This window comes from Lepidochelys kempii, chromosome 2, assembly GCF_965140265.1.
Source record: "Lepidochelys kempii isolate rLepKem1 chromosome 2, rLepKem1.hap2, whole genome shotgun sequence".
Taxonomy (NCBI): Eukaryota; Metazoa; Chordata; order Testudines; family Cheloniidae; genus Lepidochelys; species Lepidochelys kempii.
Window position 1 is genome coordinate 209,934,993 of NC_133257.1, and position 11,743 is coordinate 209,946,735.

The 11,743-nt window shown below is 43.4% G+C and overlaps 1 protein-coding gene and 1 long non-coding RNA gene across 5 annotated transcripts in view; one reads left to right on the top strand and one right to left on the bottom strand.

The window, feature by feature from the left end:
- The window catches only part of KLHL7 (kelch like family member 7), a 49,361-nt gene extending 43,283 nt beyond the window's left edge, over positions 1 to 6,078 (bottom strand). For 2 of the 4 annotated variants that reach the window (XR_012157519.1, XM_073333725.1), the window contains exon 1: positions 5,452 to 6,078. Coding sequence is in view for 1 of the 4 variants with exons in the window: in XM_073333725.1 (XP_073189826.1) it covers positions 5,452 to 5,571 (120 nt within the window). In the remaining 3 variants the exon portion in view is untranslated. The remainder of the gene's footprint in view (positions 1 to 5,451) is intronic. The other 2 variants (XR_012157521.1, XR_012157520.1) reach the window with 2 other exon arrangements.
- LOC140907541 (uncharacterized) lies at positions 5,821 to 11,113 on the top strand. The gene is made up of 3 exons (XR_012157523.1): positions 5,821 to 6,109; positions 6,853 to 6,997; positions 10,896 to 11,113. It is a non-coding gene; the product is annotated as an uncharacterized lncRNA (long non-coding RNA).
- The last annotated feature ends 630 nt before the right edge of the window (positions 11,114 to 11,743 follow it).

The window sequence follows — 11,743 nt, forward strand, 5'->3', positions numbered from 1 at the left end:
CCCACCACAGTAACACACAGATGATGGGCGAAGGGGAACAGAAAGGGACAGTGGGAAAGATGTGAAGGCCAAAAGTTAATTGATTCACTAGCCTGATGTCAGTTATTGGCAACCTGGGGAGTGATCCAACTCCCATATAAATCAGTGGGAGCTGGATTGGACCTTTAGGGAGGTTCATGCTGGAGGAGTATACTTTCTATTAGTAAACATAGTACTGCACAACACCTAGCCAAAGGGCTGTTCATGCCCCAGTTCCAGTCACCACACTACCTCTGGTTGTTGAGTCAGCTGTGGTTTTGGCCTCTATCCTCAATGGCACCTGAATCCTAGAATTAAGTTAGCTTTTGTGGAATTGGCTGGTTATTTTAAACAGAGTTGGCAGTTTTTTAAAGAGACATTAAGGGCACACAAGCAAACTATCCCATTGCATAGGAAAGACAGGAAGTATGGTAAGACATTGTGCTGGCTTAACCAGGAGATCTTCAATGACCTGTAACTTAAAAGAGTCATACCAGAAGTAGAAACTAGATCAAATTACAAAGGATGAATATAAAACATCACCACAAGCATATAGGGATAACACTGGAAAGGCCATGGCACAAAACAAGGTTAAACTACGTAGGGATATAAAGTGTAACAAGAAAGCATTTTACAAATACATGAGAAGCAAGAGGAAGACCAGGGTCAATGTAGGCCCATTACTTAGTGAGGAGGGAGAGAATTACAGAAAACATAGTCCTAGCATATGCACAATGTGCCTCAGGAGGCATGTGACCAGGATTCATCGACAAATTTGGTCCGCTGGTTGGCTTCCCTGGGTTGGGGGTACTGATGAGGAGTGGGATGTGAACGCTGATTTATGTTCCCCTAGAAAATGCATTGATGGCCTAAGTCTTAAATGCCTGCTTTGTTTCAGATTTCACCAAAAAGGTTAGCAGTGATTGGATGACTAAGAGTGAACATTGGCATAAATTGGGTGGGATCTGAGGCAAAAATAGGAAAAAAAACCCCACAAATTAAGAATTACTTAGGGCACGTCTTCACTAGCAAGGTTAAAGCATTGCTCCAGCAGCGCTTTAACGTGGCTTGTGTAGACGCGGCACAGAGCTGGGAAAGAGCTCTCCCAGTGCGCTAAAAAACCATGTCCACAAGGGGAATAGCTACCAGCGCTTGTGCACCGTCTACACTGGCACTTAACAGCGCTGAAACTTGCAGCACTCGGGGGCGGGGGGGTGTGGGTGTGTGTGTGTGTGTGTTTTCACACCTGAGCGAAAAAGTTGCAGCGCTGTAAAGTGCCAGCGTAGACAAGCCCCTGGACAAGTTAGATGTCTTCAGGTCCGCAGGGTCTGATGAAACACACCCTAGAATAAAGAAAAAGGAGGACTTGTGGCACCTTAAAGACTAACCAGTTTATTTGAGCATAAGCTTTCGTGAGCTACAGCTCACTTCATCAGATGCATATTGTGGAAAGTGTAGAAGATCTTTTTATACGCACAAAGCATGAAAAAATACCTCCCCCCACCTCACTCTCCTGCTGGTAATAGCTCATCTAAAGTGATCACTCTCCTTACAATGTGCATGATAATCAAGTTGGGCCATTTCCAGCACAAATCCAGGTTCTCTCTCCCCCCCACACCCACTCTCCTGTTGGTAATAGCTTATAGATAAGGAGAGTGGGTTTGGGGGGGGGGGGGTAGAAAACCTGGATTTGTGCTGGAAATGGCCCAACTTCATTATCATGCACATTGTAAGGAGAGTGATCACTTTAGATGAGCTATTACCAGCAGGAGAGTGAGGTGGGGGGAGGTATTTTTTCATGCTTTGTGCGTATAAAAAGATCTTCTACACTTTCCACAGTATGCATCCGATGAAGTGAGCTGTAGCTCACGAAAGCTTATGCTCAAATAAATTGGTTAGTCTCTAAGGTGCCACAAGTACTCCTTTTCTTTTTGCGAATACAGACTAACATGGCTGTTACTCTGACACCCTAGAATACTTAATGAACTGGCTGAAGAGATCTCTGAGCCACTAATTATTATCTTTGAGAACTCATGGAGGATGGGATGGGAGAGATACCAGAGGACTGGAAAAGGGCAAATATAGTACCTATCTAGAAAAATGAGAATAAGACCAACCCAGGGAATTATAGACCAGCCATCTTAACTGCAGTACCCATAAAATAATAGAGAAAATAAAACAAACAAACCATCAACTTGTAAGCACCAAGAAGAAAATAAGAAACAAGTAACAGTTAATACGGATTTGTCAAGAACAAATCATGTTAAACCACCTAATATCCTTCTTTGACAGGGTAACAAGCCTTGTGGATGGAGGGAAAGCAGTTGATGCCATATCTCAATTTTAGTAAGGCTGTCTTCTCATAAACAGACTAGAGAAATATATACACAAACCTACTGTAAGGTGGGTGCACAACTGACTGGAAAACTAAATTCAGAGAGTAATTATCAATGGTTCACGATCGAACTGCCAGAGCATGTTGAGTGAGGTCCCAGAGGGATCTGTCCTGGGTTCAGTTCTATTCAATATCTTCATAGATAATTTGGATAATGGCATAGAGAGAATGGCATAGAGAGTACACCTATAAAGTTTGTGGATGGTATCCCACTGGGAGGGATTGCAAGAACTTTGGAGGACAGGATTAGAATTCAAAATAATCTTGACAAACTGGAGTAATGGTCTGAATTAAACAGGCTGAAATTAAAAAAGGACAAATGGAAAGAACTACACATAGGAAGGAATAATCAACTGCACATGTACAAACTTGGAAATGACTGCTTGGGAAAGAGTACTGTAGAAAAAGATCTGGGGGTCATAGTGAATTCCAAATTAAATATGAGTCAACAATGTAATACTGCCGCAAAAAAACCCAAACATCATTCCAGGATGTATTAGCAGAAGTGTTGTAAGCAAGACACGAGAGGCCTCATCTGGAGTATTGTGTCCACTTCTGGGCACCACACTTGGGTAAAGTTGTGGACAAATTGGAGAAAGTCCAGAGGAGAAGCAGTAAAAATGATTAAAGGTCTAGAAAACATGACCTATGAGGAAAGATTGAAAAAAAATTGGATTTGTTTAGTCTGGAGAAGAGAAGATTAAGGGGAGACATAACAGTTCTGAAGTAAATAAAAGGTTGTTACAAGGAAGAGGATGATAAATTGTTCTCCTTAACCTCTGAGGACAGCACAAGTAGTAATTGGATTAAATTGCAGCAAGGGAGATTTAGGTTAGATGTTAAGAAAAACTTCCTAATTATAAGGGTGATTAACCACTGGAACAATTTACCTAGGGAGATTGTGGAATCTCTGTCACAGGAGGTTTTTAAGAATGGATTAGACAAATACCTGTCCGGGATGGTCTATATTGGGGTAGTCAACAGGCAGACCGCGGGCCAAATCCACATTGCCAAATGCTTTTGAACGGACCCTGAAATCATTTATTTATTTATTTCTTATTATCATTTTTATTATTATTGTCTCTGGAGTCTGGACCTTGGGTTTAACTTGACCAAAATAATGTGGACCTTGACAAAAAATAATTGACTACCCCAATATAGATAATTAGAGCTCTGCACGGATACAAAATTTGTATCCGCATCCGATCCGCTATCTGCAAACTTGGTCCACGGATATCCACCGATTTGCAGGGCTCTATAGTTAAAACTTAATCCTGCCTCAGTGCAGGGGACTGGACTAGATGACCTATCAAGATCTCTTCCAGTCCTACATTTCTATTCTATGATTCGCTTCCTCACATTAAAAAAGAAATAGGTCTTCCTTTGCATCAGGAAGTCATTTTGGTTATCCTGGATGCTCTTGGACCAAACCTGCAATAATTTAATCTTTTTCCAGTAGTGACTGGCACTTCTTGAATTCTGCCATTTTGTCTGAAAGCCACTTCCAGAGTCATGATTTTGGACAATGTTCATCAAGTGACAGCCAGCCTGGATACCCAAAAGGCTATTGGCCAAGGAGGCTGATCAACCTGAAGACAAATCTAGCGCCAGCATTCAGCAATTCAAAAGAACAGAGGTAAACTCAGTAGCTACCTACCAGGCTATAAACACAAGCATGGGCTTCTTAGGTAAGCAGTCAGAGCAGACATGTAGCACAAAAAACAACATTTTGCAGGGTTGCCACCTAGAATTCTATCAGAGTCTCAACTGATTCAGTTGAGAAGAGGCATATTTCTCCTCCACATTGGGAGAATACATTTTAAAACACACTCAACACCTATTCCACCTACACCAAGCATAAAATCTTGATTGTGCATGTCCACCTCAATTCCAACAGTCTCTGAAAAAGGGTTCGCAAAAAGGAAAGGAGTACTTGTGGCACCTTAGAGACTAACCAATTTATTTGAGCATAAGCTTTCGTGAGCTACAGCTCACTTCAAGGAATGCATCCGATGAAGTGAGCTGTAGCTCACGAAAGCTTATGCTCAAATAAATTGGTTAGTCTCTAAGGTGCCACAAGTACTCATTTTCTTTTTGCAAATACAGACTAACACGGCTGTTACTCTGAAACCTGAAAAAGTGTTTTGTGTTAGTACAGTTTCAACCTGAAATAACTCAGCCCTCTACTCAAACTTGACTTTTTGGCTCAGTGCGGAGAAGTCCTCAGATAAGAAAGTGGATCCACTGCAATAACTTTTCCTGTTTTCTTTTCAGCAACAAGCACTGCATAACAATAACTGAACTTTCAACACAGGAGGATGCTCATTGTGCCACAGCACATAAGTATGTCAGCAGCTATTTATTATTTTTAGAATGCCCAAAGCATGTGCAAGGATTAAATTGTCCATCCCTAAAAGATTTTTAGATGCTCCACAAGATTTTTAGTTTATTCTATATGAACATAGTCGTTTAATAAAGGATACTGAAGCCTAGTTGAAAAACTAGCTTTGGCTGGCTCAAACTCTGAATTGGTGAATTACCCCTATTAAAATATTTAAGAGCAGATATTGGTTTAACACAAGAACACTGAAAGTTGTCTTAGGCAACCACCCTATAGACATGGAGACATCTCATCTATTAAAGATCAAACAAAGTTGGATTGTCTAGTGAATACAGGTAGGATAGCAAGATTCCTGGGTTCAACATCTGACCAGATGTGTGCCCTTGGGAAAACTACTTGCATACTTGTAAAATGGGAACAAGAATTCAGATCTCGTGTAGATTACTTGGTTACAGTTTCCGGTGCTTACTCAGTAGAAACCCACATATGCAACCAAAAACAAAGGACAGGACTAATGAGGACATGTTCTAACTATGATTACTGGGAAACTTGAGGTTAATGTAGATCAGTTTACTAAGACTGGGAGATGATTAAGTTGCCTACTAGACACTGGATATTGGCTCCTAGGGCAGATTTCACCACGAACAGCGAGAGAACACAGGACGTTCTACTTCTTCAGCTGTATCTCCTGCCCTACCTGTTTTCGCATGGTATTCATGACTCCCATAAAGCTCGCCAGCAGTTTCGCTTCTTCTCGGGCTGCAAGTTTCTTCTCTGTTTTCTTCTTGTTGCTTTTTTCCGACCCAGAGGCTGCCATGCTCCCCTCCTCTCACCACCAAGAAAACAAAGGCTGGCAGGACCCACACAGGCCCATGCACAGCAGCCAAAGGAGGCCAATTATAACACACCAAACTGCCCTAACCAAGATCCCAGACGGACGAGTAGGCTGCGCAACCACGCACTGCAGAACCTCCTGCTGCTTCTGCAACCAAGCAGCCAGCACGGCGAGTCACCTGGGCAATCACCTGCCGCGGCAGCCGGAGGAGCAGGGCTGATCAGACCCCAGAAGAAGCCGCAGGGCCAACCAGCCCCTAGTGCAGACGCCTGGGAACGCAGCCTGGGGCCCGCGGACTGCAGCGCTCCGGGGATAGTGGGGGCGCGCGACACATCAGCCGCCAGCGTTCTACCGATAGAACACGAGCTCCCGGAGAAGCTCCTACATCATGCCCAAACAGGGCGGAGGGAGCGGCCTGGCGCACACTGACGTCATAGAACGGCGCGGGGTCTATCTCTCGTGTTCCTCCTACCCTCACCGGCGTTCTGGAGCCAAACAAACAAACGACGAGGACAAGGAGGTGGAACGGGTCACGTGATTGGTTTATTAACGGGCGGGGGAGGAGGGTTGAATTAAGTGCGCAGTGCGCATGCGCACGGCTGAAGGTGCTGGGAGGACCCCACGGTGGGTGGGTGGGTGCGCGCGCGTCGGTGCTTTGCAGAGGGGAACAGGGCTGTGCAAACCCCCCGTCTTTTACTGTGTTATCCGAGCTGCCAGCTGCAGCGCTTCGGAGGCATGCATTGTTTAGGGGGAAAAGTAAAAACTGGTTCCTGGCGGGCTTTGTCCCTGTGTCCCCCGCCCCCATCCCCTTCCCTTTTATGGAGGAAACAACTAGTCGCTGCTTGGCCTCAATCCAGCCCAGGTCATACGGGCACCGCCCCACTGCAAAACGGAACCAGCCGCTCTGTGGTCACAATCCCATTCGCCCGCCAGAGACTGAGAACAAGTGTAGCTGCTGTTCTTGCACTTAAACAAAAATTCTGATATATCCCGGAACAATAATACCATGAATGCCTGCATCCTGCCAAATTTTAGACTAGTCCGCCAAAAAAAAATCTGGATTTGAGCACATCCTTTTACATTTAACTTCAATTTGGTGTTTGTATTCTGCTGGTATGGCTAATTTTGGCCGCATAACTATCCCTTCCCCCAGTTTTAGCATCTCAGTTTAGTACATAGATATGCAGCATGTCCTAATCCACCAGAAGAAAACAGATCTCAAAGTACCATGGTACAAAATCTAACTGTTCCAAGTTTTTGCAGCATTGTTATGCCAGGATGCATTGGACTCTGGAGTTTTTTGATGCAACGGAAGCAGCTAGACTTCTTGAATCAGTGAAAATCTGGGTGTTGGGGTTGAAACTGGCAGGATACAGCTTTTATCTAGAGGATAGTCCCACTTTGATTTGTAAGTGCTCTACTTTTAATTCTGTGCTGCCAAGGTTTTATAACTGAGTAACCCTGTGATCTGTAGGAGAAAGGGATTTATATATGACCTTTTGTCTTTTAGTTTAAGGAACGTACTATATTTGGTGCCTAATACCCTTATCCTATACTAAGTCACTATATGATGTACTTTGTCCTGTGCTGCAGCAATAATCGTGTGTGACTTTGTAGCACACAAACTATTTTGTATAGAAATCTATATTATACTATAGAAATCAGATTTGGTATTTTAATACATTTATCCTTTATTTCATTTATCAGTAGGTGGTCACCCTAGGATAAGATAGTGACAGGGATATTACCTGGCTTTTCCTTTTATCTAATACATTTTAAAAACAGAAAAAAGAAATGTACATATAATATCATTGCCATGTTGAGTCTGCCATCCCAAGTTTATCCTGGCAATTATGTTACAAATGGAACAAAACTGAGATCTTGAATCCCCCTTTCAAATTCCAGGGTGTACAGATCCAAACCTACCTGTAAAATTTTAGTTTCAGAACATAAACAAAACCAAAAGAGGCCTATTTTCTAGTTGGGATCCACAAGAACAGCTATTCTTCCAATATTTAGTCCTAAATGGTGGAAATCTCATAAGAGCAGCTGATCTTGGTGATAGTGGCCATTCGTGGTGGAGGAGAACCCTAGATCAATTAAACTCACAAGATTTCCACCATTGTGGGCTGAAATCTTATTGAAACAGCTCACAAGAGTTGGGCAAACTTTTTGGCCTGACGGCTACATCGGGTATGGAAATTGTATGGAGGACCATGAATCCTCACAAAATTGGGGGTTGGGGGTGTGGGAGGGGCTGAGGGCTCTGGCTGGGGGTATGGGCTGTGGGGTGAGGCTGGGGATGAGGGGTTGGGGGTGCAGGCTGGGGCTCCGGGCTGGGACCGAGGAGTTTGGAGGGCAGGAAAGGGATCAGGGTTGGGGCCCGGGCAGGCTCCGGGCAGCGCTTACCTCAAGCAGCTCCCGGAAGCAGCGGTATGTCCTCCGTCCAGCTCCTACTTAGAGGCGCAGCCAGACCGCTCTGCGCGTTGCCCTGTCCGCAGGCGCTGCCCCTGGAGCTCCCATTGGCCGTGGTTCCCGGCCAATGGGAGCTGCAGGGGCCGTGCTTGGGGCGGGGGCAGTGTGCGGAGCCCTCTGGCTGCCCCTACAGGTAGGAGCAGGAGGGGGGACATGCCGCTGCTTCTGGGAGCCATGTGGAGCCACGGCACGCATGGAGCAGGGCTGACCCCGCTCCCCAGCTGGAGCACTGGAGTGGGACAAGCCCTGGACCCTGCTCACTGGTGGGAACTTGAGGGCCGGATTAAAACGTCTGGAGGGCTGGATGCGGCACCCAGGCTGTAGTTTGTCCACCCCGATCTAAGTACTTATATGGCCTGTATCAACATAGTGTCTGAGTGCCTGAAGAGTATTTAAAAATAGAAACAACAATCTCTGTCTCTTCCTTCCTTTCCAGCCACCAGGAGAAATAGCTTTATTAGTTCATAGTGAGCTTTGTGTGTGTATATAATGTATTGAAGACAACCTACCATAAATCAAAGAGATTAGTTTTATATTTACAGCTGAACACAGGGAAGTTAGTAGCTGGAATGCATCAGAAACAGATGGATCTTCATGGATTCCATCTTCCTCTTTTGATGAAAACCAGATAGCAACATTTTCCATATAAAAGTAAACTAAAAGACAAGGGGGGCATTTTTTCATGAAGAAAAAAATGTGTGCCAAGGCCTAGATTTCATGATGTGAGTAGGGTTTTCAGTCTTAAGAGGAACGTGGGAAAGAGTACAACATAAGGCACCCATGGAAAATCTTTTATTCAGAATTTTGGCGTGGGGTGTGGAAGAATACCTGTGTACTTCCAATCTTCTTATATGGATCTGAAACATGGACATTGCTTAAAGAATTCATCAGGAGGCTGGAGGCATTTTATATGCATTGGTAGCGGCAATTACAGGGCATAAGATGGTTTGATTTTATCAGTAATAGGGAGATATTATTGAGAACTGCCCTTGAGAGGATAGAAATAATTTGTCACCACCGGCAGGCACTTTTTGGTTATGTAGCCCCCATCGGAGATAAAGTGCTCGCAAATTGAGCCCAGAAGATCACACTTGAGGTCAGGAGGGGACATTGTCCAGCCACAGGCTGGTAGCAGCTGCAGTCTTCAGCGATTAACCTGGCTGCACCAGATCAGTGATAACCCTATGAAGCTTTCAGAGGCCTGGAATAAAGCTGTACAATGTGACCATGGACATTCAGCACAATAGATCCTCATCATGTAAGCGTTGTGCTGGTCGTGTTGATTGGAAATGGTAGAAGTGATAGAGTTAGCCATACAAAAATAAGAAATTATTGTCAGATAATTTAGCTGAAAAAGAAATAGGCAACTTGCAGTGTAAATTAGTATATTATGCAAATTAAGATAATTTTATCATAATACTTAGCACTGGTATGGCACATTATGTTTTCAAAGCCCTGTACAAACATTAATTATGTCTTATACTCCAATCCACAAACTGAGGTTATAAGACAGGTTTCAGAGTAACAGCCGTGTTAGTCTGTATTCGCAAAAAGAAAAGGAGGACTTGTGGCACCTTAGAGACTAACCAATTTATTTGAGCATAACTTTTTGTGAGCTACAGCTCAGCTGTAGCTCACAAAAGCTTATGCTCAAATAAATTGAGGTGCCACAAGTACTCCTTTTCTTTTTGAGGTTATAAGAGACGTTTAGATCCTCCCAAAAGAGTATTTTATTCACAGGATTGGGTGGGAAAGTAGTTGGACTGGCACAAATGACATCTTTTTCAGAGCAGTTTTAAGAACTGCATCATGTTACATTTTGAGCTTTCAACTAATGCTGCTAAACAGGTTTGTGCATTATTCTTGTGTATCCTGAAATGTTTAAGTGTACATTGTTTGGTTACTCCAATAACCTCTAATCCATAGCATTGTAGAAACATCTAAATCAGCCTAGAAAGGCTGAGATTATGAGAGGGATTTAGGGAAGCAACCTAGGAGTTAGGGCTCTGTCCCACAGCAGGGAGGCCAGAAGACAAGCTGATGAGCCCAAGTGGGGCAAAAGAACTTCTTTGTTGGGACTTTTGTTACCCTGAAAGGGAATGGAACTCTGATGTTGACCTCGCTGGAGAGCTGAGCCCTGTGAATTCCTGGGAGAGAGAAAAGACCCTGGGGAGGGAAAACTGAGGCAGAATGCTGTAAAGCCACCTGAGGCCATGAGGAGGTGCTTAGGAAGTGGCTGCCTGAGCACAGGCACATTTAAAAATATCAAAAATTGCACAGCAGTCTTTGTGGGAGCAGGTTGTTGATGGGTGGCAACTTTCTCTCCCCATGAAAAATCATTGCCCCATCTCTCTTGATCCTTTCTGAACTGTGTTGAGATCTAAGGGGATTTGTATTTGAACAATGTTTCTTGGTTGAACTGGCATACTCCTTCTTGCACAATTTGTTATTAAAAGTTTTTCTAATGGCTTGTCTTGAATGGGTGTTTCATTGTTACCTTGAATAAATGACTTATTGCCTGTTTTTAGTGCTGTAGAACTCTTTGTTCTACACTTCTATTTCCTTTTTCTTGCAGAAATAGTTCCTTAGTTTTCTTCCTACGCAATTATAGCTCATGAGTCTGTGACCAAAGAAAAAGGGGAACTGCTTTTCTGCTACAGCAATCTGAGCTGCAGTTTGCAACTGAAGTTGGTTCTAGCTGTTTATATAGCACTGGAGTTGTAAAAATGACCTCGGTGTGGGGGAAAAGTGGGTTCGTGCCCTCTTTTGCTTCTTCATAATGTAGCAGGAACACCTGTATTTAATTTTTCCCTTCTTTCTTTTTACACTAGGTATTCAAGTTTTGTTCACTTTGTCTTTCCTGGAAGACTCCATGGTTGACTGGGAGAACTAGTGCGTTTGTGACAATGAGATACCATGCAATTCCAGCCTGATTATCTGAGAGAGGAAGTGATTTGTGTTCAGACTATGTGAACCACTTTGTTTTTTAGCCCCAATTTAAATCAAGAGCCTGGTGAACAGTCAGAAGAAACACTCTTATTAAAGTTCCAGTGACTGATATCAATTGTTAAGTTGTCGGCTTCTCTCTGACAGTTCAGTATGTATGTTCAGTCAAGCAGTGCTCTTCTTGTAACTGACTACATTCCTGTTCTAGCTTGTTGTGGAATAACTTCTTCTCAGGGCCACCCAAGGGAGGCAACTATGACAAATCCATGTAAATATTCTGAAAATAATCTCCTTATGGGAACAGATAAAACTATACAAAAGGAGGAAAAAACCCTTACTCTTGCTTGGCTGACCTTTTGATCAACCAGCTGATGGGTGTGGTGAAGTTATTGCTGTAATAGTACTTATTACACATTGTCCTCTCTATCATAGGAGTTTGACTTAGATTAAACGTTTTTGTTTGGTTTTGTTAGTGTATTAGCTAGTTCAAGACCTTTCTTAAAGTTAGCTTGTTCACTCTCTGAGGAAGGATAAATATCAGTGTCATCTACCATCCATACTGCTAAACCAATCAACTTCCCTGTACCCACCCCTACAAAAACAACATTGTAAGTTGTAATGACTTCAAACAATGCAGCGTTTATTACTAGTTATGCATTATAATAGCATAATTAGATGCAGCAGGACAATGTGAGCATCTCTGAAGTATAATGGCCTGGCAGGCTACTGGTAA